Source organism: Oryctolagus cuniculus, chromosome 10, assembly GCF_964237555.1.
Source record: "Oryctolagus cuniculus chromosome 10, mOryCun1.1, whole genome shotgun sequence".
In the NCBI taxonomy this organism is placed as follows: domain Eukaryota; kingdom Metazoa; phylum Chordata; class Mammalia; order Lagomorpha; family Leporidae; genus Oryctolagus; species Oryctolagus cuniculus.
In genome coordinates, this window is record NC_091441.1 from 102,433,522 (window position 1) to 102,459,073 (window position 25,552).

The 25,552-nt window shown below is 54.6% G+C and overlaps 1 protein-coding gene across 4 annotated transcripts in view; it reads left to right on the forward strand.

Annotated features, from left to right (window-relative positions):
* Positions 1-25,552, forward strand: part of FYCO1 (FYVE and coiled-coil domain autophagy adaptor 1) — a 78,985-nt gene that overhangs the window by 4,901 nt on the left and 48,532 nt on the right. For 2 of the 4 annotated variants that reach the window (XM_008260514.4, XM_070050938.1), the window contains exons 2-8: positions 4,604-4,774; positions 9,047-9,153; positions 10,954-11,079; positions 15,031-15,137; positions 16,992-17,135; positions 21,945-22,035; positions 22,911-25,313. In XM_008260514.4, the coding sequence (XP_008258736.3) occupies positions 4,720-4,774; positions 9,047-9,153; positions 10,954-11,079; positions 15,031-15,137; positions 16,992-17,135; positions 21,945-22,035; positions 22,911-25,313 (3,033 nt within the window). In that variant the 5' untranslated portion in view covers positions 4,604-4,719. Of the gene's footprint in view, positions 1-982; positions 1,112-3,648; positions 4,124-4,603; positions 4,775-9,046; positions 9,154-10,953; positions 11,080-15,030; positions 15,138-16,991; positions 17,136-21,944; positions 22,036-22,910; positions 25,314-25,552 lie in introns of those variants that run through there. The other 2 variants (XM_008260515.4, XM_002713251.5) reach the window with 2 other exon arrangements.

Consider the following 25,552-nt stretch of genomic DNA (forward strand, 5'->3'; position numbering starts at 1 on the left):
AGAAGTGTGGTAGGTGCTAGGGAAGTGGTGAACAGCAGTGGAGTTTACAGACAAGTGGGAAGAACTGAGATTAAACCAGAAAGTCTCCAGGCTGTGAATGGCGCCGAGGGCTGTGGGAAAACGTGAGACCCCTCAGTGGGGCCTTGGGGGTAGGAGCAGAACATGGTGAGGTGCTTCCGGGGCCAGCATTGTCCTCCTGGGAGCCCTCATCAGGCCGTGAGTGGTCTTTGTTTCTGGTTTGTAAGCATGTTGGGGGATGGGTTGCCCATTTCTGCCCCTGGGCATGGGCTCCTTAAAGGCCAGGGCTCCACCCACGCTCTGATTGACAGCTGTAGCCCCAGCCCTGGATCAGGCCTGGCCGTTCATAGTGATGCCCACAAAACCCCTCTTGCCTGGCCGGCAGTGTGTGAGCACTGGAGGTTATGTGCAGCTTCCTCCAAGCCATGTCCAGTAGCTTTGTCATCTTCAGTCACATTCGGTTCTGATTCCTACTTGGCCGGCCTGGCCCTCTTTACATGGCCGGGAGTGTGCCAAGATTTTCACCTCTGCCATTGCCACTTCCGGATGCTTCCTCCAGGCTGTCCAGTGGTGGGACCTCAGCCCCGCAGCCCTGAGCACAGACAGGTGGCTCCTGTCCTGGAGCAGCCACCACCTTCCTTAAAAGACAGCTGCTCCCAGGCCCAGAGCAACCCCTCACACACACATGGCCCTCTCGCTGCCCTCCTGGCTCCCAGGAATCCAGGCTAGTTTTGTGTGTGTTCTAGGGGAATCACTGAGGAACGTGCTGTTTGGGGTGGGAAGGGGGCCAAGAGAGAGTTTGAGAAGTGATGGCAAAGCCCCAAGACCTCATTCCCTCTGAGAAAGAGAAGAGGTCACCAGCAAAAAGGCGTGTTTGGGAAGGATGACCCAGGCACGCAGTGGGTGGACACTTTAATGACAGGTCCACGGGGCTGAGTCACCTCACGTGCCAGCCCATGAGCTGGCTTCTGGTAAACTCCTGAGCACTCTCCTGGCCACCCTGGTGAAGCCCCGGTGAGGGCATTCTGCCTGCCCACCAGCCCTGTCGGCACCGGCGCCAGTGCCAGCAGGACTTCCGGCCCTCAGAGAGCAGGTACCGCAGGGGGTAACTAGACGGGTGGTGGTGTCTGTGTGAAGCCAGGCTGAGGGAGTGGACTTAATTGCCCTTGTTGACAGGCTGTCTTGGCCAGGGTAGAATTTACGACAGGTGTGTTCCACCTGGTTGAGACTGGGAAGGAGTCCAGCTGGAGGATGGCCTCTCTGGTCAGTTCTTAGCTGTCGTGTGGCAGCAGCTTTGAAGGCATGGCAAGACCGACTTCCATGGCGCCAACCTCTTGCGCTCCTTCTGATCTTTCTTTCCCTCTCCAGCTGTGTAGACGCTGTAGTGCCCCTGCCTGAGCCAGTCTCCGGGCCACATTATGGACATTAGTCAGTTGCACCATAGTGTAAATGAATTCCCTTGAGTCAGTGGGTGCCTTTGTATTTAGGACTGAAGGCCTCTGGGCAGGTGTGGGAGGAGTCTGCAGTCAGGGAGGGTCCTTCGACCCTAAAGTAATACCCAGGCTATGAGAATCCAGGCGCTGGTCCCGGGTAATAAATAAGAATTCTACAAACTGCATTCAGTGTCTTCATGTCTTTGTCGGGAGAATGCATGTTTTGAGACATTTTGGGTAGCCTTAAACATAATCTTGAGTTGGTGGCAAGAAAATCGAATGTTCCTAAGGATTCCGTGCAGTGAACGAGCTGATATTTGAAAGAGCTTGCCAGGGACAGTGGGGGAAGCTTCGGCAGCTCGTTCAGCTGGGACCCTGCGTTCATGGAGGTGGAGTGCGCCTTGGGGGCCTGGCGAGGGGTGGAGTCGTGGGGTCCTCCTGCAGTGTGCACAAGTCCTGTGTCAGGAGAGCAGTCTGCTGCTGGGTTGTAGTATCCGGATCGGGCTGGTTCTTGCCGCAAGTCTGTGGTGCTTCAACTGAAAGTCAAGCTTATCTGGAGACGCAGGGAAGTTGACCGCCGCCTGGAGTGAGATAGTGCCCCGTTCTGTGCCATTCCTAGGCTAGAAATGACTGCAGCTCTAGCGGAGGAGGGAGGGCAGGTGGCTGAGAATCCATGAAGATAGCAACCCCAAGGTGACCGTGTGAGTCCCTGTGAAGTTGTGACCCAGAACTTGGCAGGGAGCAGGCCATAGCCGCAGGTCTGGCAGTCATTTCTTAGGGCTCATGGCCTTGGTAGTGACACAGGCACTTAGGAAAATCAGCTTGTGTAATCAGTGGCCCGGAAAAGCTCACATCATGACCTGTGAACTTGACCCCAGCTAATCACACTGTGAAGGTCACAGTGAGAAGGCTGGAACAGGGTCGGTGCCACCAAAGCACCCGAGTCTTAAAGGAGCCCGCTTCTGCCTCTGCTCAGGCTCATGGCGCCAGCAGAGTACTTGGGCCGTGCGCGTGTCTTCCCTCGTGCCCGACTCCAGACAGCCTGGCTTCCAAGGAAAGCCGGCCGCCGTGTAGTTCATGCATCGTCTGGCCGCAGCCTGGGCGAGCTGCTCAGAATCTTCCCTTCTGCTGCTCCCTTCCCCAGCCCCACCCTCTCCTGCGTGTGTGTCTCACGCCCTCAGCTGAGGCCCCAGCGGCTTCCAGTGATGACTTGTATTAGTCCAGGCATCTTCCTGCAAGATGGCTTCTCCCAGAAGCGCCAGCAGCCCCGGGAGGGGAGCGCGGGGAGAGCAGCGCCCTTCCCCCCACCTGGTGTCTGCCCGTGGACAGCTGAGCTCCGCCAGGGATGGCCTGTGCCTTGAGAGCCTCTGTGCCCCCAGCCTGCACGTAGCGGGCACCTGACAAAGTATGGAATGCCCGTGTCAGCCTGGGTTCTTTCTGGCTTGCTCTGGGCCTGGCTGCTCCCTGCCGAGTCTTTGTTCAGCAGGTGACCTGGAGGGACAGCCAGGGATTGGCAGGCAGACTTCTTGTAAACCACTCCCGCCCCCAGTCTGGTGTCCTCGAGAGGCAGGCGCCAGCGTGTGTTCAGGGGCTTTGAGAGGTTCTCTGTGGACCCCAGATCGCCGCTCCTGGGCATCAGTGTCACGAGTTGCCAGACCTGTGGCTCTGCTATGTGCCTGGCTGTGTCTTCCCTCCCAGGCAGCAGCAGCTGCTTTGGGCCCTGTTTTCACTGAGTCACAGCGACACTGGTGTGCTGGTTAAAAATAGGCGCTTGGCATCCACGCCATGACAGGCCCTCTGCGCCTGCTGCAGACGCTGGAATGCCCGTGTCAGCATCTGAGGAGCTTGTGGGCGGGACAGTTTCCATGCCAGCAGCGCCCTGCCCTGACTCCTGGTGCAGGAAGAGGAAGAAGGCAGTGGGAGAGTGAGAGGTGGACACTCTCAGCGTGGCTCTGGTGTTCAGGGTGGTTCCTGAGAGCCAGTGGGAGTGGTTGGTCATTCACTGTAGTGATGACAGCTCGGCCCAAAAGGTCAACTGGATGAGCTGGGAAAGCCGCCAGGTTTGAAACGAGGCTGTCCGGGGTCGAAGCTGCAGTTCTGCTCCTGGCCCGTGGCCTTGGACACCTTAGGTGACTGCTCTGAACGTCATGTTCTCCTCTGTATCCGGGGATGATGCTGTCCACCCCAGTGCGTGAGTGTGGCAAGAGCACGGAGCGGGCCTGGCGCACGCAGGCCCTGTTTTGCTCTTCCTGCAGCCGTCCCATCTGGCCACCTGCTTTCTGCAGCAGCCACCACAGCCTGGCAGTGGGCGGCTAAGGGAGGAAGCAGAGGTCCCGGGAGGACAAGGAGTGTCCAAGTGCAGGCCCAGACCACTTCCCCCGGTGCTCACAGCTCCTCACCTCTCTGGGTCTTTAGCCATCTCTGTGTCCTTAAATCACGCCAGCAGCTGCCCAAGGGGCTGGTAACTTGGGACTCACTCAGCGGGAGTGGATTGTAACTGAGCTTAAAATAGATGCTTGTCCCTTGATTGGTATGAGGGTGGCACAGGCCCCTGGGTGGCAGGCCATGAGGCGTCTATACCCTCAGGCTGAGGCAGACTCTGGGCAGCTAAAAACCAGGGGCTGCTCCCTCTGCCAGCAAGCCCGGCTGTCCTTGGTTTAGAAGCCGTGAGGGTATGTGTCCTTGGCTTTTGGCCCTGTAGCACTGCTGGCTCAGAGGTCATTGGGGAAGTTGGGCGGGAGGGTTGTGTGGGCAAGATGGGGTCTGGTGGGAGACTCGCATCTGGCAGGCTAGGTCTAGTGTGAGGGGCAGAAGGAGCCACGGGAGGTTTCTCTAAGGATGGAAGTGAGGCAGTTCCGTCAGAGCCGCGGAACAGGAGGGGGCTGTGGCAGAACTTGTGCTTTCAGGCTGATCTTGTCTCGTGAAGCCCCAAGCCAGGCTAGAGTTCTGGGTGTGAGCATGTGATTGGAGTGTGAGTATGTGTGTCTGTATGCATTTGTAACCGAGGCAGACGGAGAGTGCCCGCAGAGGAAGGCCTGCTCAGAAAGATTGAGGGAAGACACCCAGGCGGGCTCCCTTGTGCCCAGCGCACAGGTCCAGCACCGACTAAACTGTGTCTCTGCTGGGCCTCCCTGGCCTCTTCTCCCACGCAGGTGCCACCATGGAGTCTGACCGCTGCTGACCACACAGCCACAGAGGACCGAAGTTCCAGGCGTTTCTCTGAACCCAGACAGGAGGGAGGCACAGCACAGAGGAGAGCGGACTCGCCATGGCTGCCTCCAGCGCAGAGAGCCAGCTCCAGAGGATCATCCGCGACCTGCAAGGTGCGGGAGGCGGCTGGGCGGTTCTCCCTGTGGCCGTGCTCCTGCTGGCATCAGCCGACATGCGGCCCTTTTGTCTTCGCTCACCCGGGGAGTAATTGGAGCCCTCGGGACGCAGCACATGAAATATTTGGGGCTCAGATATCCACCTGGTGTGGGGCTGGGTGAGCACGGCTGCTTCTTGTTTCAGAGTGCAGTCAAGCCATTTGTAAACAGAATCAGATATGCGTCTCTGGACTGGATCAGATTTCAGCCTGTGTGTGCATGTGCACGTGTGTGGGTGAGTGTATGCATGTAGGTGAGGTGTGCGTGTGCATGTGTGTGTGTTGGTGAGTGTGTACATGTGCATGCCTATGGGTGAGTGTGTGCATGTGCGTGAGGTGTGTGTGTGCGTGTGTGTGCGTGAGTGTGTGCGTGTGCATGCGTGTGGGTGAGGTGTGCATGTGCATGTGTGTGGTGAGTGTTTTCAAGCTGCCTCTTAAGTGTCTGGCTCAGTCACAAGCCTCTGGGCCCTGATAAAGGTGGCTTCCGTGGGCCAGTAGCTTCTGTCCTCCTGAGCAGGAAGGCCATGTCCTCGTCTGCCTTGTTTTGCTTCCACTTGGCCCTGGATGGCGGGTGGCCCATTGCCCATGATGCACTCCAGTTCTGGGCCTGCCACCTCTCCAAGTTCTCTGAGCATGACATTGTCCAGGGGAGAGGCGGGGACTTGGGCCCCTGTCCTGGGGGAGAAAGACCAGACAGCAGAAGAGGCAGATGGAGTGTGACAGACTCGGGGTGGGGTAGGGGCAGACTGCCTTCCCTGCCGGCTGCTAATCCCAAGTTTCATGACCTCCCACAGTCAGAATTTTGGCATGTTTTCCACCCCATCCATCACCAGGGCTGGTCTACCCTGGCCACTTCCTCCTTGCCACAACGTCCAGGTGACCCCTTCCTGAGGGCCCAGGTTCCTAACTGCTCGGCCTGCACACAGCGAGCAGTGCTCGTCCCTCGTGCGGCCACAGTGCAGCCCCCAGTCCTCATTGTGAAGGTCCGCGGTGGACAGGCCACAGGTCACCTCGGCAGGCATGCTGTCACCCGTGTATCATGTGCTGGTCTGCGCTCGCTAATGATGACCTGGCATTTCGTGTGCACCAGGCACTGTCCTACCCATGTCTTACCGGTAGTAACTCATTGAGTCTTCATGTTTGGTCCCGTGAGATAGGTGCCACTGTTGTTCCCACTTTGCACAGAGAGGTTAAGTAACTTACCTAAGGTTGCACGGCCAGGCAGGAGCAGAACCCCGGTTTGCGTACCAGCAGCCTGGTGCTGGTGTGCTTTCAGCTAAGACGTTGATGCTTTTTTCTTTTAATGAGAGAGGGAGAGAGAGGAAAATGATGGTTCCTGCAAATGGGAGTTTTTCTGTGTCTCCGTCTTTGGTGCTCAAGGATAACGTTGGGATCCGGAGTCCTTCCCGGGAGGGAGGAGAGAGAAAGAGGACGTTCAGGTGGAGCACGGGTCCAGACCACTGCCTGCGCCATGTCCTCTGTGAGTCAGGTCATCCCCAGCATCTTGCGTGGGTCTCAGCATCCTATGCAGCCCGCAGAGCACTTTGGTGGGGCTTCTTAAAGGGAGCCGCTCTCTCAAGTCCCCACCTGTGTCTGTCGGTAAAAGTCTTGGCGCACATACAAATGCGGAGCGTGTGTCCTGCACCTCGGCAGGGCAGCCCACTTCCTCTGGTGATGGTGGTTACAAGGGCTTTGAAGTCAAGCGGCTGTGGACTCAGCTCCTGGCTCTACTTTTAACCCGGAAAACAATTGGGCAAGTCCCTCCACTTCTGCTTCTTAAGATTTATGTGTGTATTTGAAAGACAGTGGCAGTGAGAGAGGGAGAGACAGAGAGAAAACTTCCATCCATTAATTCACTACCCAGATGCCCACGACATCCAGGTCTGGGCCAGACTGAAGCCAGACCCTGTTATCCAGGTCTCCCACGTGGGTGGCAGGGGCACAACCCCCTGGGCCATCCTGCACTGCCTTCCTAGCTGCCTTAGCAGGAAGCTAGATCACAAGCAGACCCGCACCCTGATGGGGAATGTGGGTATTGCAAGCAGCAGCTTAACCCTCTGCACCACAACGCCAGGCCCGAGTCCCTTGACTTTCCCAATGCACGGTGTCTTCCTTCTTGTGCCGGGAGGGCTTGATGATGGCGCCGGGTTCTCAGGATTGTCGAGAATCACATGTGCAATCCTGATTCGACTCAAAGTCGTGCATCTGTGTCATCCAGGAGCTGAAAGTTTCCTGGTGCACAGCCAGGTCAGGTGCGGAGGAGGGGCCCCTGGCTCCCGGCCCAGTGCCAGCCCCAGCAGCTGCACCCTTGGGCACATCAAGTAGCAGTTCGTCCCACAAGCCTGTCTTTGCCATTGGCTGATGTAGCCTGAGGGGTCTGTGCTGAGTTTTCAGCCGGCGCAGGCTCAGTGTGAGCAGGTCTGTTTCAAACCGAGCTGGGAGCAGAGGCCTGGGGCTCCTTTTCTCTCCAGAATTGTCAAGGAAGAAGACGCTTGTGTGCAGCGCGTAGCCCAGCCCTCTCAGCTGGGCAAGTGCTTCCCAGGATCCAAACCCAGTCCAGCATCTAAGAACGCGGCAGAGGCGGGGTGGCAGTCGCAGGGGCTCTGTCCTTTTCTGTGCAGGTGAATTATCCCAGGCGATAAGAGGAGGCTCTGGAGTGAGAAATCCCTCGAGAAAACCAAGGGTCTTGTGCCAGCTCTGCTGTTTGCCAACCCTGGTCTTTGCCCAAGTGCCTGGATCCCCGTACCTTCCTCATCTGTAAAATGGGGGTAACGACGCCAGGCTTCATAGATTCTAAGTCGCACCCACTTATTTCACATTTGATCAGCTCAGGCCCTGAAGTTGGGGTACATCTTTCAATCAGTCACATCTTAGATGTGTTGACATGAGGCAGTCCTGCCTCAGTGGTGCAGTGTCCACTGAGGAGTACGATGCACGCCTGGCTCTGCACGAGCCCTCGATGAACAGAAGCAACATGATGAACCCTGCACGAGCCCTCGATGAACAGAAGCTGGCCTCTTTGTTACCATCGCTGTCCTTTGCGCACAGTTCATGAAGCCTGCAGTTGCCTGGACTAAGCCGTGGGGCTACCGTGAAGGCTGTGTGTGATCTGGCTGTGCGCTGTCTCCCAGACATCCTTGTGCTGAAAGCGTGGTCTCCATGGTAACCATACTGAAAGGGATTGGGAGCTTTAAGCAGTGGAGCTTCTTGGAAGATGATTGGGTCACGACCACCCTGACAAGGAATTGATGCTGCCCCCACAGATCATGTTGGGTCTCACAGGAGATCAGCTCCAGAGAGAGCACTCTGTTATAAAAGAATGAGGCTGGGGTGGGCGTTTGGCACAGCAGTTAAGTCCTAACTTGGGACACCTAGATCACGTATCAGAGTGCCTGGGTTCAAGTCCTAGCTCCTCTGCTTCTGATCCAGCTTCCTGCCCTTGCACACCCTGGGAGGCGGCAGGTGATGGCTCAGATAGTTGGGTCCCTGCCACTCATGTGGGGACCCCAGATGGAGCTCTGGGTGCCTGGTTTGGCCTGGCCCAGCCCCAGCTGTTGGCAGGCTTTTTGGGAAGGGGACCTGTGAGCAGAATATCTCTCTCTGTCTCTCGCTGCATCTCTCTGACTTTTTAATAAAGTGAAATTAATTAATTAGTTTTTTTGAAAAGAAAAAACAGGGCTGGCCCCTTCTGCTGTGCTATAAAGCAGCCTAGAAGGCCCTTACCAGAGCCCAACTAGATGGAACTGCCCAGTGTTGGACTTTCAGCCTCCCAAACTGTGACCTAAACCAACCTCTTTATTTTGTAAAGTACGTAGCCTCAGGCATTTTGTTACAGCAACACACAGTGAGGAATACAAAACACTGCCCAGATAAAGGATACTGTTTTCTGGATGTCAGTGTTAAGGAGCTGAGTGATGCGTCCACACAGCAAGCATTCACTGACCAGCTGCTGCATGCACACGGTTCGTGCAGTATGGTGATGGGCACTGCTACATGCACACAGTTCGTGCAGTATGGTGATGGGCAGGCAGGCAGGAAGAAGACATACACCCTTCAGCAGGCCTGTGGTCAGGTGTCTGTGTGGTCTAGGGGTGCTCTGACATGCTCCAGCTTAGACTGGAACTGACCGTGCGTTTCCATCACTCCTTCCTCCTGCTTCCTGGGACTGTCCTGCTTCTCGGTCTTCACACAGCCTCTGCCTGGACATGTGTTCCTGTGTGTTGTCTTGCAGATGCTGTGACAGAGCTCAGCAGTGAATTTAGGGAAGCAGGGGAGCCTATCACAGATGACAGCAGCAGCTTGCACAAGTTCTCCTATAAACTCGAGTATCTCCTGCAAGTAAGTGATGCCCGTCACGGCCACTTTGTGCACTGTTGTCTCTTGTTTTCCCCTTGGGTGACTCATCAGCCTCCAGGATATGGTTCAGAAACCTGTGGGAGCTGTTAGGCTGTCGTGGTTAGACTGAAGGTCAGGCAGTCCCCGGCACGACCTCAGTCCCCCAAGTGTGACTCTCTGGGGAGTCAGGGGGTTGCCCCCTAGGATGGAGGTAGAAGCTGAGAGAATGTTCTCAGTGGAGAGTTAGGTCACTGGAAAGCAGGGGTCCTATTGTTGTGCAGTTACACAGCCCTCTGTGAGTTGTGTGGGAGCTGTGGCATCTCTCCCCAAGTAGACCTGCTCCCATGGACTCGCCCGCTCCTGCATTTTGGCAGGTGAGAGTGTGCGCGCCCTCTGAAGGCTGCCCAGAGGCACCTGGGGTAGAGCCCTGCCGCTCACAGTGTGTCCGCAGGCCAGCAGTGCCAGCATCACAGGGAGAGAAGTGTCAGTCTGTTCCTTGCTCCCTCCTTGGCCTGTGGAGTCAGGGTCTCCGGGCCAGCCCGGGGAAGTAGCTCTTAGCATACTCGTGGTGTGACTCTTAGGCCTGCTTAGTTCAACAGGCACTGGTCTAGAGGACTCTTTAGATGTGGAAAAACACAGACAGCTTAGATGGGCAGGAAGGAAATGGACCAAAAGCTGTTTTAGGCTGGTGGTATTAGGCATTGCATTTGTTTTCTTCCCCCCTCCCTTTCTTTTCTGATCAAGCATTTCTAGCAGTGCGTGTAGATTTTGCTTCTATAACCAGGAAAAGGTGCCGTGGAATGTTGCAGTAGACACGTGTGCACCAGTATGCCTGTGTCGTCTTGAACGCCGATTTACACATCCCACACAGGAGGAGAGTCCGCCACAGGAAAGCATGGTGGAGGGCGCGACTTCCTGTGCCTCCCAGCTGATTCTTTAACGTTGCAGGAATGTTTATAAACCTTTGTGGGTTTTTTCCAGTTACTCCCATTTCAGTTTTGGATTTGATATGACTCAGTGCTGACACGTATTTGAATTTGTTGTATGCGCCCTAGGACAGTAGTGAAACAGGAGTTGAGTAACTGGTGGGCAGGCACTGTCCTTCCCAGCTTCCTGCTGGGGCACACCCTGGGAGGCAACAACGATGGCTCAAGTACTTGGGTCCCTGCCACTCACATGGGGGACCTGGGTTGCATTCCTGGCTCCTGGCTCTGGCCTGGCCCAGTCCTGGCTATGATAGGCACTTGGAGAATGAACCAACAGATGGGAGAATTCTCTCTCTGTCTGTCTCCCTCTGTCTCGCTGACTTTCAAATAAACAAAAATAGGTTGATTTTGTAAAAGGAGTTACTTAACAGGGATGAAGCGTCACGGCCTCATTCCCTGAGTTGGGGCGTGAGTAACGTTCTTCGTGTTGCCCCAAGACTCTTCTTCCCTTGCGTTCTTTCATCATGCGTTGGTAGCAGCTTCAGTGGTCTTCCACTTCTACCCAGCCCCGTGCAGAGTCCCTTCAAGGGCGAAAGCTTTTTGGGCAGCTGTTATTCCCAAATCTCACTACTGTTATGACCTTGAGCCGGTTACTTAACCTCTGCTAGCCTGTTTCCTCACTCATAAATTGGGAATTAAAACAGTCTCATTTGGAGATGAATATACCGTGATTTGTCCATAAATAAAAACAACGCCAGTAGTTTTAGCCTCACTCAGTGCCAGCACCTAAGAAGCTGTTGATAACGCTTATCATTTAAGAGGTGGGATTAAAGGCAGCGGGCTTGCAGCTCTCCTCTCTGTCCCTTTCTGCTCCCAGTTTGATCAGAAAGAGAAGGCCACCCTCCTGGGCAGCAAGAAGGACTACTGGGACTACTTCTGCGCCTGCCTGGCCAAGGTGAAAGGAGCCAATGACGGGATCCGATTCGTCAAGTCCATCTCAGAGGTGAGTGGCGGGGGAGGGAGCGGCCAGGGCCCTCGTGTTCTCCTCCGCCTGCCTGTAGTGGCTGCAGCAGAGACCCTGGTGCAGATAGCAGTGAGGACATGGGTGCTTTAGATGGCAGAGAAAGATCCAGGCCCTGTGTGCTTGGCACCTGCTGTTGCTGCGGCTCTAACTCAGTGGCACCGCCTGGGTGTTTAGCAGGCTGAGGAATTCCTGGCCTGGAGCAGACGTTACAGCCAGGCCCTCGCACTACCTCCCAGGGCAGCCACTCACACTGGAGTCTGTGCTCGCCGCGCCCCTTGTGGGTGTATAGGACAGGACACCTCTTTCTTAAAAATCCATTTTCTGAGATGAAATTCTTAAGTGTTTGCTAGTCTACAATCCAGATGATTTGCCCAGGAAACTTGGAAATGAAAGGCAACGTGGGTTCTCCAGGGACATTTCTTCAAATGCCAATGTGCTAAAAAAAAAAAAAGAAAAGAAAAGAAAAGAAAGAAAAAGATGCTGTGGCCTCGCTGGTGTACAAAACAGCAGTTACCCGGGCACGTGCACGTGCAAACACACACTGTCTCTTCTTCCCCTGGCCCCAGTAAGTCTCTGTCTCCTCCGCATAGTCCATCCAGGAGCGAAGGACTTAGCACATTCAGGGGTATGTCAGCCTGCTAACGCAGGGCGGGGGCTCCAAAGGGCTTGTGGGCTTCGTCTGTCTTTGCAGTGTCTCTTCAGTAGTGTGAGGTCACTTTGAAATGGACATGCATGCTCCTTGGCTGGCCTCACACAAAGGCTGTGGCATCAGATGTTCTGGGAAGAGCGCCTCCCCAGCCATGCCGACGGGAGCCCGTGTGTCTCTCCTTATGGAGCGTGACAGTTTGAAATTTAGTGACATCAAGCACGGGGCCTTTTCCATGAGCTACACCCTGCAAGATCTGAGCAAACTGGGAGAGACCGTGCTTCTGCAGGGTTGCTTCCATATTGGAGACTCACGTCTTGTGGATAGGTCCTGTGTGGTCTGGCCTGGTGGGACGCTCAGATGTGGAGCAGTGTTTGATGCATCCGTGCCCTGGATAGGCTGTTACTGCCACCCCTCCCCGTAGACGTCCCCATGGACGGCATGACCCTCGATCCTCTAAGTCTCACTTGTCAGCCTTGGCATCTGACAGCTCAAACCTTGGACTTGGTGACTCGGGGCAGCTGGAAGTCTGGAGATGAGTTCCCTGGGGTTGTGAATGCTTGCTGAAACACATCTGCTTATTGGCTGGCTCCCCCTCTTTCTACTGCAGTCAGGCCTTTGGACAGTTCAAGGCCATGGGAATGGAGGCGGGAAGCACCCCTTGCTTGAGCAGACATTGGTTCTGTGGAGGGTCTCAGAGGCTCTGCTTCCTGTGGGATCCATGCTTCTGGCTCTGTTGCAGACTCAGCTCCCTGGGGTGCCATTGTTTAGAGAGGTTTGGGACATCGCTGGGCTGCTGGATCCAGGTTAGTGACAGTAATCTAGCGTCTCCTCATGTTGGAGGGGAAAGTCAATGGATAGGAAGCATTTTTGGACCCTGCAGGCTCCGTTAGGGTGGGAGGCAGCCGTTCTGGCTGAAGTCGGCAAAAGGTCTAATAAGACATTTCCAGAGGTTCAGCATGGACTCTGCTTCAGCATGACAAATAGGGTTAGCTGGCACGAGGCGTGTGGCTCAGAGGCCTGGCTTCCTGTCCTTTGCTGCCGTAGTATTACTTCTCAGTCTCATGTACTGGAGTTCTAAGTAGGTACTGAAAGCATTGAGGAATTAGGTAATGAAAGCAGACCCAAATCCAAGGGCTGTGCAGTGTTTTCATTTGCAGCATAAAGGAAATGTTCCCTTGACAGAGAGACTTTTAAAAATATCTTTTAAAGTAAATAGCTCCCTTTATTTATAATCTGTTCCATTAATAGATATGATTAAAAATAGAGCCTCTAATGTTTACCATTAAAAAATGTTAATGTTCTCAAGACTGTTACAATGGCCAGTTTGCTAAGAATAGGGACGAGCTCCTGCTTAGGAAACTTACAGACATGGCCAGAGATGTGAAGGTCTCATTGACTGTGGCAGAGCCCGTGTGTGTGTGTGTGTGTGTGTGTGTGTGATGGGCACACTTCCCTTCACCATGCCTTGCTGATGAATTCCCTGGTTATCACCACTGAGCACCTTCTCACCTCACTCATCAGTGGAAAAATATCTGGACATAGGGCTGTCACCAAACTTCCCCTCTTGGGTTTTGGCCAAGATCAAAACCCCCAGAAGTCACAGGAAGAAATGTGTTATATATTCTGTGGCCCACGAGGTTTTACACCTTTTTGTTTTTCAAAACCACTTCATATTATGGTAGCATTTCCTTGAGTCAGCAGTAAGAAGGCCTGTCGCCCTGGGCCACAGGTGCTGTGTGCTGGGAGGTTTATGTCCTCACTGAGGTGCCAATGCTTGAGCCTGTGCCATAGGTTTCCTGTGTTAATCTAGTGCCATAATTGGAATCGTTAAAGATTTTTATTTATTCAAAGGGCGGAATTAGAGAGGGAAAGACAGAAATCTTCCATTTGCCGGTTCACTCCCCAAATAGCCACAACAGCTGGGGCTGGACCAGGCAAAAGCCAGGAGCCAGAAGCTTCTTCCAGGTCTCCCACATGGGTACAGTAGCCCAAGGGCTTGGGCCACCTTCCACTGCTTTCTTAGACCATTAGCAGGGAGCTGGATCGGAAGTGGAGCAGCCAGGAATCGAACTGGTGCCCATATCGGATGCCGGCATCACAGGCTGCAGCTTAATCAGTTACGCCACAATGCCAGCCCTCATAATTGGAACCTTAACAGTATGGAGATTTAAGCCTATCTATGGGTCAAAAGGCTGTCACCCCTTCCCCTGCTGCATGAGCATGTGTTAACCATTTCTGGCCCTTAAGAGGGTGGAAAGGGAGTTGGTTGTGGCTCACCCCTCTCAGAGCCATCGCCTGATAGAACAGGTGCATGCGGATATCTTCTGGGCTGTCCCTTTTGGTTCTTCCACTTTGGCCACCAGGTGCCCCCCGCTGGCTGAGCTCTGCTCTGGGAGATAAACAACGGAGTCTCTGACCAGCTTGCCCCATCTCCATCACAGCAAGCTTCCAGGAGCCTCCCTTCAAACCACTCACTCCTGTGAGTGTTGAATTGAAGCCTTTAGACAGTTCCAGTCACACCTCCTTCCTCTGAATTGGTGTTGTAGTTCCAGGCAGCAGGGAGAGATCTGGAAGACGGGAGTGAACCTGTGCCCTCCACCCAGACTTCTCAAGCAGCCCCATCTCCATCTTAGCGCTACGCCAGCATGACTGGGCCGCCAAAGGACGCTCCTGCTCTCACTCCCCCGATGCCTTGTGACTAATGCAGTCAGTTGGCGTAGCTGAAGAGAAACCAGCCCAATCAGGAAGGCCAGGAGTTTCCTGGTGCTTTTGTGGGGCCACAGAGGAGGCCCTTACACATCCAGCAAAACTTACACCCCAGGCTCTTCCTCTGTTCTGCAACACCGTAAAGACAAGCCCAGCACTGGCCAAGCACCAGCGGCTGCTCCTGCAGCTCAGCTCTAGAGTCAGAAGCCCTTCCCTCCCTCCACCGAGGAGTCGCAGACCTGATGCCACAGGAGCAGAACGGGGAGAAGGCACCCCGCAGCCCCCGTGATGTCTGCGAGCCTCTCTGTAGTGTACCTGCCTTACCACCTCTGCAGGGCCTGCAACTTACCCTTGGGTGGGGCAGTCCCACCCCTCACTTCTGGCCACACTCTGTGGAGTGGCGTTAGTCAGATGCCTTGCGTCCCTGGGGTGACACGAGGGAAGCCGATGTCACCCCAGGTAGAACAGGGGACAAGTTCTGCCTTGCAGCTGTTCTCTGCGGGCCGCCACCAGGCAGGGTCTGCTTGGGCACTTGGCTGACAGCGCTTCTTCTCTGTGTCATTTGCTCTTTCCAGCTCCGAACATCTCTGGGGAAGGGAAGAGCATTTATTCGCTATTCCTTGGTGCACCAGAGGCTGGCGGACACCTTACAGCAGTGCTTCATGAACACCAAAGTGACCAGGTAAATACAGGCCTGTGCCAGGGTGGAGCCCCGGGCCACCAAGCAGCCACCTGACATCCCTCCTCAACAGCCATAGTCACAATGGCAGTGCCCGTGTGTGTCTTAAGCTTCTTGCCACAGCCCTTGACATGTGGGGCAGGTAGCACGGAGGCTCACAGGGCCCAGCTGCCTTTCTGCAGGCCCTGCTCATGCTGGATGGGAAGCTCTCCAGCTCCTGATGACAGGCAGTTGTCCCTGGTGGATGGCGTGTCCTTGGTGCCAGTGCTCAGGGCCTCTCAGCAGAATTGCCGATAGGGTCTTTTTTTTTTTTTTAATATTTATTTATTTGAAAGTCAGAGTTACTCAGAGAGAGAAGGAGAGGCACAGAGAGAGAGGTCTTCCATCCACTGGTTCACTCCCCAATTGGCCGCAGCAGCCGGAGCTGTGCTGATCTGAAGCCAGGAGCCAAGAGCTTCTTCCAGGTCTCCCATGCAGATTCAGGGAGAGCCATAGCAGAGCGCTGGATTGGAAGTGGAGCAGCCGGGACTTGAACCGGCGCCCATGAGGGATGCCGGCACTGCAGGCAGTGGCTTTACCCGCCACGCCACAGCACCAGGCCCACGTATAGGGTCTTTAACAGCACTGAACCTGGGTCCGAGCCTGACACAGCCGAGCCATCCTCTGCCGGGTGTCTGGGCTCCTGGAATGTGATGGGCTGCCAGGATGAACCAGGTGCCGCTGCATGGTCAGGGTTGTCTACCTGGTCCAGCTTTGCGCTGTTGGTGCTGAGGTGTTGGCAAGGCTTGAGAGTGTAAAGTGGGAATGTGTGTCAGATAAGGAGCTGCACACCAGGTACCCGGCAGTTGGACCCTTTGGGTTGGGTAGTTCCTTTAACCTGGTTTGCCTCCCTGCCTTGCTAGGGAGTGCTGTCAGGTGGGTGGGCAACCTTTTGGCTACCAAGGGCCATTTGGATATTTGTAACATCATTTGTGACCAACTTAAAAATTAGCCTGCTGTAGGTTTACTGATTCCGGGTCCCACCAGTGTTGCCTTGGCAGGGCCAGACCATCTGATTTCACAGGCTGGACAGTCCCCGCCCCACAAGTCTAATCAAAGAAGACCCCTCTGAATTAAAAAAAGCAGACTGTGTTGTTTGGGCCCGTGACAGGCCTTGGGCACTGGTGTACGCTGGTGTTTGTGTAGTTCGTGTGAAGATGCTTCTGCTGTGGGCACAGCTGACTCCATCCCAGCTCACATGTCAGCCCAGGGGCTGTGGGCACAGCTGACTCCATCCCAGCTCACGTGTCAGCCCAGGGGCTGTGGGCACAGCTGACTCCACCCCTTCACCCCAGCTCAGGGCCGTCAGCCCAGGGGCTGTTTCAGTGCATCACTGCTGCCTCTGTGAGTTCTTGTTGCTTCACGCGGGGTAGAACGACCATCCCTCACAGTGCAGGAAGTGTTGCTGCACAGGTAGCGTGGTCCTTGGTTTCTAAATTGGCATCTGGACGGAAATTAGCAGCGAGGCCAGTGTCCCATACTGAGTTCTGGAAAAGGAACACAAGATGAGTTTATGTTTCAAGAAGGAAGATTGCTTTCCCCTGCTCTTGCCCTTTCTTGGCAAGTGAAGGATATTTAAGATTTCTTACCATCTTCATGGGAAATAAACATGACATAAATGAATAAGCACCCAGATCATTGCATTAATGTCTTTGGAAAAGAGCAAGCTTATTTGAGAGTTAAGTGCTCCTACAGTGAAAATGAAATCAGTTGGCCTGTGTGTGGGTGTGTGTGTGTCTTTAATTAACTTAGCAGCCTGAATGATTAGATTCATTCTTTATTACTTTTGTGGTTGACACATTTTATGTTTTTCTGCAGTGACTGGTACTATGCAAGAAGCCCCTTTCTGAAGCCAAAGCTGAGCTCAGACATTGTGGGCCAACTCTATGAGCTGACTGAGGTTCAGTTTGACCTAGCATCGAGAGGCTACGACTTGGATGCTGCGTGGCCAACGTTTGCCAGGTACTTTAGAGAATCACTTCGATATGAAGGTTAGGGAGAGAGAGGTTTGACGTTTTTGCTTGCTCAGTTACATAAAGCTGTGCAGCTCATGCCTGCGAATTTTGCAGATTTTGAATCTTGACTAAGATAACATCTGAGGGCTCCAATCTAAACCAAACAATTGGTGGAAGGTATGCTTCAGTGGGAGAATATGTTGCAAGACCCAAGGTTTAAAAATGTTGTAAGAGACTTGTTGGTCCTTGTGGGTGTAGGGGAGGGGCCGTTTGTGGTTCCTCCAAAGTTATCCTGGTGGCCTTCTAGGCAGTGTAGCAGGGAATGAACACTACAGCTTACCCCATGAGGACTTCTGGGAAGGTTGCTGTATTTTTGTTTCTTTTTTTCTGTTTTGAGACTGTCCAGCCAACCAAGGTTGCCTTACCACCAGCATGGCCTCCCGTACCATCACAGCACTCCCAACTCCAGGAGGGCGGGGCTCAGTGAGCAGGCTCAGAGAGCAGAGGGTCTTGTCCACGCTCACACAGCTGTTGGGCTGCAGACCTGGGCTAAACTCAAGGCCAGTGTTCTTTTGGGGAAAAATGTGTTTTGCTTATTTATTTTCATATATTTGAAAAGTAGAGAGAGAAAGAGCCAGAGCCAGATAGAGATCTTCCATCTGCTGGTTCACGTACCAAATTCCTGCACCAGCTGGGGCTGGGCCAGGCCAAAGCAGAGAGCTCAGAACTCAGTCTCGGCCTCCCACATGGTTGGCAGGGGCCTAAGCACTTGAGCCATCACTGCTGCCTCCCAAGGTACACGTTAGGAAGCTGTGTGGGAAGTGGAGCTGGGACCCAAACCCAGGCACTCCAACCTGGGATGTGGTACCCCAAGTGGCATCTTAGCTGCTGCACCAGACACCCAAGTCTGGCATGCTTTGTGTTGTTTTGTTTTCTGCTAATAAGGACTTTTAATTTCATTTTTTTAAATTCAGAAGTACTTTGAATGATAGAAAAAAAGTCCAGAATACATATGATTGTCATATGCCAACCACAGCACATGTAGGGTTCCATAGCTATCATTTTGTCATGTCCAGATGTCCCTTTTTAAAACTTTTAAATTTTGAAATAATTTAAGAATAAGAGAAAAGTTGTGAATAGAAGTACAGTGCACACATCCCGCCTTCACCTTGATTCCCCAGTCACCAGTATTCTGCCACTGGTGTCTTGTTCTGTCTCCTGATGCTTTCTTGCCTAAGCCGTTTGAGTTTGAGTGCAGACTTGATTCGCCTTTATTGTGTGTTTCCTGAAACCAGAGACATCCTCCTGTATAACCCAGTACGGTTATTAGCATCAGATTAACACTGACGCAGTACTGCTATCTGATCATCAGCCCTCATTCAGGTTTCACAAGTTATCTGAATAATGTCTTTTAGAATCTAAAATCTAATCTAGAATTATACGCTGTGGTTAAATTTTGGCATATCTCAAGTCCCCTTGAATTTAGAACAGTATTTTAGTCTTTCTCTTTCATGATGTTAACTTTAAAAAAAAAAAAGATTGTTTATTTATTTGAAAGATAGACTTACAGAGAGAAGGGGAAAGAGAGAGAGAGAGAGAGAGAGAGAGAGAGAGAATCTTCCATCTGCTGGTTCACTGCCCAAATGGCTGCAACCACCAGAGCTGGGCCAGAACAAGGGCCGAAGCACTTGGGCCATCATTTGTTGCATTTCCAGGCACATTAGTAGAGAGGTAGATCAGAAGTGGACCATCCAGGACATGAACCAGCACCCTTATGGGATGCCAGTGTCACAGGCCCTGATACTGGCATTTTTAAAAAAGATTATTTGAAGGCCGGTGCTGCAGCTCGCTAGACTAATCCTCCACCTGCAGTGCTGGCACCCCAGGTTCTAGTCCCGGTCAGGGTGCTGGATTCTGTCCCGGCTGCTCCTCTTCCAGTCCAGCTCTCTACCGTGGCCCGGGAGTGCAGTGGAGGATGGCCCAGGTCCTTGGGCCCTGCACCCACATGGGAGACCAGGAGGAAGCACCTGGCTCCTGGCTTCAGATCGGCGCAGCGCGCTGGCCGCAACACGCCAGCCATAGCGGCCACTTTGGGGGTGAACCAACGGAAAAAGGGAGACCTTTCTCTCTGTCTCTCTCTCCTGTCTAACTCTGCCTGCCAAAATAAAGAAAAAAAAAGATTATTTGATGGGGCCGGTGCTGTAGCGCAGTGGGTTAACACCCTGGCTTGAAGCGCCGGCATCCCATATGGGCGCCGGTTCAAGACCCAGCTGCTGCACTTCCGATCCAGCTCTCTGCTATGGCCTGGGAAAGCAGTAGATGACCCAAGTCCTTGGGCCCCTGCACCCATGTAGGAGACCCGGAAGAAGCTCCTGGCTCCTGGCTTCAGATTGGCGCAGCTCCAGCTGTTGCGGCCAATTGGGGAGTGAACCATCGGATGGAAGACCCCCCCCCCCCGCCTCTCTCTGCCTCTTCTCTCTGTATAACTCTGACTTTCAAATAAATAAATAAATCTTAAAAAGGAAAGAGAGAGTTTATTTGAAAGGCAAAGATGGAGAGAGATGCCTTCCAGTATCTTCTGTCCACTGGTTCTCTCCCCAAATGCCCAATAACCATCCAAAGATTCCATCCAAGTCTCCCACATGAGTGGCAGGAACTTGACTTGCAGCATCATCTGCTGCCTCCCACGCTGGATGAGAAGCACAGAGGAGCCAGGACTCCAGCCTGGCTCTCTGATGTGGGGTGTGGGCATTCCAAGCAGTGGCTTAACCCCCTCCACCACAGCACCCACCCCAGCACTGACGTTTTGAAGCATATAGACCAGGTATTTTGTAAATCGTTGGTTCCTCACCGTCACTTTCAAGTTGAGCATTTTTGGCAGCAGTTCCTCAGGTGCTGTATCCTCAGCTGCACTGGATCTGGAGCCTGCTGGTTTGTTTAATTGTTTCCCATGATCACTTGGTTTAAGGTGGTGTTCGCCAAGGATCGCCTAAAGTTAGCGTTTCTCACTTTGTAATTAATATGTATTGTATGGGGTGGTACTTTGAGCTGTGTCACTGTTCTCTTCCTCATAAACCGCATGCCTCTTAGTTGAGTGCCCGTTAATAACCCCTGCCTGAATCGGTCACCAGCCTGGGTATCAGTGTGCTTCCCTAATGTCATTAGTGCTGCCGCGCCAGCAGTTGCATTCTCCCGAAAGATCTGTGCTGCTTCTCCTTTCGTGTGTTCGCCCGTAGCAGTACTCACTCATGGATTCTGACTGTATTCACTGGGCTATACTCTTTCACTGTCATTTATTTTGAACCTTTAGTTACCTCATTTTGGCCAGTAACAGCCCCTGTAAGCTAGTTCTTGTGGAAGTTTTTCTATGTCTGAAAGTGTTACAGTATTTACTTTATTTGTTGATTTTATTTTTAAAGAGAGAGGGATAGACATACACCTTTAATCCACTGGTGTACTCCCCAAATGCTTGAAACAACCAGGGCTGGGCCAGGCCAAAGCCAGGGACCCCGAACTCAGTCTTAGGGTCTCCCACATCAGTGGCAGGAATTTCAACTGTCTGAGCCGTCAGCACTGCCTCACAGGGTCTGCATTAGCAGGAAGCAGGAGTCAGACTCAGACCCTCTGATGTGCGATGTGGGCATCTTAACTTCTAGGCCAAATGCTTGCCCCTGATATTTTTTTAAGAAGAAACAAGGTAATATAGGTCCAGCTAAAGGCCACCCAGCTGCCGTCCTGTACCCTGCGCTGCTTACTGAAGCAATCACAGGCCTATAGCTGATGCATAGCATTCCCAGATGTCTTTGTTTTTACTTCACATATACTATAAATATGTGATAGTTTTATTTTGCATTTATTTTTTAAATGTACATGCTTTGACTCGTGTGCTCGCTATCCTTTTGCAACTTGCTTTTTCACTCTGCAGTGTGTCTTGAGATTTCTGTCTGAGTTTGCACATGGAGGTCTGCCTGTGTGCAGTTGGCGTGTGTCGACCACTGCCCTCAGACTGTACGGAACACAGCCTCACCTGTTTGATTATGTGGTGCCCACAGCTGCTGTCGTGCCATGTGGCAGACACCACATAGCCCACAAGCCCCAAACATTTACTCCCTGGTTCTTTAAAAACAAAGAATGCCGGCCCCTGGTGGAGAGTATTCTGTTGTGTCCGTAAACCACACTTTGTTTCCCTAGGGATAGTTAGGCTCCTTCCATTATTTTCATGCTTACAGTGTTGCCAGAAGCACCCCCCTGGTGTCTCCTTACGCATGTGCACAGCTGTCTTTAGGGGAGGTGCTGAGAATGCAGGTGTCGGGTTGTGGGGATGGTGAGTTTGCGCACGCTGTAACGGCTGCCCCAGGCCATCCCGTGAACTAGAGGCAGCTCTGTAGCTGCGTCACACACGTCACACACGTGTGACACAGAGCGGTGGCTGTAGCCCTGAAACGCAATCTGACTGGATTTATTCTTCATTGCCAGACAACCTCTGGCAGGCACCAAAAACTCAAGGAAGATTGAGTCCAAAAGTTGGGAGATATGCGTGTACTTGATGTTTTTTTTTTTGGCTGTGCAGGGAAGACCATGATGTCTTAACTGGAGCAGGGGCGTCCATCTGTCACAGAGTAGCATGGATGTGGTCCTGGAAGGAGACTGTTGGGTGTTTGACCTCTTTACTGTGCTCCCTACCTCCACCTTGCTGCGGAGAGACCATTAGGGCCTGTGTGTGTGTGTGTGTGTGTGCGCGCACGCATGTGTGCACGTGTGCACCAGTGCGTGTTCCCTACTCTGAGTACAGTGTGTCTGTTCTGTGGCCCCACAGGAGGACGCTGGCCGCTGGCTCTTCTGCCTTCATGTGGAGACCCCCCAGCCGAAGCTCCAGCATGAGCAGCTTAGTGAGCAACTACCTGCAGGTAACACCAGGGAGGCAGGCACTCCCTTGCTGGGACTCCCTTGTCCACAGGAGATGGCCTTGCCCCCCCCTGCCACTCAAGACACCTGCTGTTCAGGCCAGGGAAGTCTGGTTCAGCCATGGGTTTTGGGGGTCTTAAGTTTTTACCACCAGATAGAATATAGGCCTTTTTGAAATTCAGCTCTTTTCAAAGATTTTCTTTCTTTGAAAGAAGTAGCTTAGCACTTTGGTTAAAAGTAACAGAGCCAAATCCTGACTCTGTCACCTACCCTGTGTGACAAGTTACCTAACCTGTGGGAGCCTCAGCCCTTGCTGCATGGTGGGGATAATAAAACGCCTGCTAGCTCCTCACTGAGGGCCCCCGTGCACAGTGCTTAGGGGCTTGTCCTAGGCGATGGGGCTCAGCAGATGTTAGTAGAGAAAGGCAGCTTGTTTATTTGCTTAGAAATGTGAGTGTATGCTTTTGTGACCGTTGATCAGCAATGGGAGAAGTCAGGAGCAGTAAAAGTAAGAAGGGGAGTAATCCTTTGCCCTGCTGTGTGGTTCAGTCGTGCTAGGCCCGTGGATCTATACCACAGGTGAACACTGGTTTAAACAGAACTGAATCTGTCTTGAAGAGCCCACATCCAGTCGGTGGGCAGGGCTGATAGAGGCCTGATGGGAAGTGCGCCCACATCTGAGTGGGGCTCACACTGGGGCTTCACAGCTCGGGCGTGTGAAGCTCTGAGCAGAAATGTTCCAGTCCATTGAATAGCTCTTTAGACTCACCTTAGCATAATTATTGTGTTCACACTCTGTTCCTCCCTAACTCCAAAGCTTTTCCAAGTAGCCACATAGCTTTGTGCCAAACCCATTGTCGTTTGTGCCCCTCCCCAGACTCAGGAGATGGCCTCCAGCTTTGATCTGAACAGCACCATAAACAGCGAGGCCCAGGAGGGCTTTGATGAGATGCGACTGGAGCTGGACCAGCTGGAGGTGCGGGAGAAGCGGCTGCAGGAGCGCGTGCAGCAGCTGGACAGGGAGAACCAGGAGCTGCGGGCAGCCGTCAGCTTGCAGGGGGAGCAGCTGCACACGGAGCGGGAGAAGGGGTGCTCTGCAGCGGAGGACAACGTCCACCTCGCAGGCCTGGTGGCCGAGCTCCAGAAGCAGTGGGAGGCCACCCAGGCCACCCAGAGCACTGTGAAGGAGCTGCAGACATGCCTGCAGGCGCTGGAGCTGAGCGCGGCCTCGAAGGAGGAGGACTACCACTCGGCCCTGCAGCGGCTGGAGGCCATGCTGCAGCCCTTGGCGCGGGAGCTCGAGGCTGCACGGAACTCCCTGAGCCGGAGGAGCCAGCTGCTAGCCAACGTCCCAGCCTGGCTGGCCACGGCTGAGCAGAGAGCGAGTACCGCAGAGGACACAAAGCAACAGCAAGAGCCCATTCCCAGCAACTCAGCCCTGGCAGTCCAGGAGCTGGGGGAGAAGCTCCGAGCCCTAGAAGGTGAGAGCGCCAAGGTCCAGGACCTCAACAGGCAGCAGAGTACCCAGCTAGAACAGCTCGCCCAGGAGCTGCAGCTGAAGGAGGAGGCCCGGGCTGAGCTGGAGCGCTTGGTGAAAGAGGCGGCCCCGCTCCGGGAGGAGCTGTCTGCGAAGGGGCGGGAGGCAGCCCAGCTCCAGCAACGGCTGCAGGAGTCTCTGGCCCACGTGAGCTCCCTGGAGAAGGAGCTCGCAGAGGTGAGGCTGGAGGAGCGGCGGTGCCAGGAGGAGAAGGAGCTGCTGGGGCAGGAGGCCAGGTCTCTGGCCCGGCAGCTGCAGCTGCTGGAGACCAGGCTGAGCCAGGTGAGCCAGCACGTGGGCGACCTGGAGGAACAGCGGAAGCAGCTCATCCAGGACAAGGACCACCTCCTCCAGAAGGTGGGGACGCTGGAGCGGCACCCAGGGCAGTCGGGCCCAGAGCCGCCCTCAGCCAGGGAGGAGAGCGAGGCGTCAGCCTCCCTGGCCTCCACCCTGCCCCAGGCCTGTGAGACGCAAAGCGAAGAGCAGCAGAGCCCGCAGGAGGAGCTGCTGGACAGTGCTGAGGTGCGAGGGGGCGGCCGGGAGGAGGAGCTGCGGCAGGCCAACCGCAAGCTGGAGGAGGAGCTGCAGGGCGTGCTTGGGCGCAACCAGCTCCTGGAGGGCAAGCTGCAGGCCCTGCAGGCTGATTACCAGGCACTGCAGCAGCGGGAGGCAGCCATCCGTGGCTCCCTGGCCTCCCTGGAGGCCGAGCAGGCCAGCATCCGGCACATGGGTGACCAGATGGAGGCGAGCCTGCTGGCTGTCAGGAAAGCCAAGGAGGCCATGAAGGCCCAGGTGGCAGAGAAGGAGGCCGCCTTGCAGAGCAAGGAGGGTGAGTGCCAGCAGCTGCAAGAGAAGGTGGAGCAGTGCCGGCAGCAGGCAGAGGCCCAGGCAGGGCAGCTCAGGGCTCTCGAGAGCCAGTGCCACCAGCAGACCCAGCTGATCGAGGCCCTCAAGGTGGAGAAAGGCCAGCAGGGGCTTGGCCCACCCCAGGACAACGCAGCCCGTGAACTAGCAGCCCAGCTGGCCCTGTGTCAGACGCAGCTGGAGGTCCATCAGGGGGAGGCCCAGCGGCTGCAGGCCGAGGTGGTGGACCTCCAGGCCAAGGTCCGGGCAGCCCTGGATGACCGGGACAAGGTGCAGAGCCAGCTGGGTGTGGCCGAGGCAGTCTTGATGGAGCACAAGACCCTTGTGCAGCAGCTGAAAGAGCAGAACGAAGCCCTCAACAGAGCCCACGTCCAGGAGCTGCTGCAGTGTGCGGAGCAGCAGGGGCTGCTGCAGAAGGAGCAGGCCGACATGGCCCAGCAGAGGGAGGAGCTGGCCCAGGCGAAACGCAGCTCCGAGGAAGCCCGGCTGCAGCACGCCGAGTTGCAGGAGCAGCTGCACCGTGCCAACACGGACACGGCCGAGCTCGGCATCCAGGTCTGCGCGCTGACCGCAGAGAAGGAGCGGATGGAGGGGGCGCTGGCCCGCGCCGCCCAGGAGCTGCGGGACTCCAAAGAGGCGGCCTCAAGGGAGCGAGAGGGCCTGCAGCGCCAAGTGGCGGGGCTGCAGCAGGAGAAGGGGAGCTTGCAGGAGAGGCTGAAGGCGGCCGAGGGGGCGGTCGACTCACTGTCGGGCCTGCAGGCCCAGCTGGCCCAGGCTGAGCAGCGGGCCCAGAGCCTCCAGGAGGCTGCACAGCAGGAGCGCGACACCCTCAAGTTCCAGCTGAGCGCCGAGATCATGGACTACCAGAACAGACTGAAGGTAAGCCCATCTCCCACCTTCTGGCCTCCTCTCTCCCTGGGTGGGCCTGGTGGGTCCAGGAGAGGAAGCCCTGCAGCCCCGAGACAGGTGAGGGCCTGGGGGTGTGCAGGGTGTGCAGGGGGGTGCTGGCACGGCACCCAGGAGCACCTTTCTGAGCAAGGTGGTGAGGCCCAACCCTGGGGAGTGATGCCTTAGTCCAGAAGTCTCCACTCTAAGGGCCATGGCGGGATTTTTAGCCC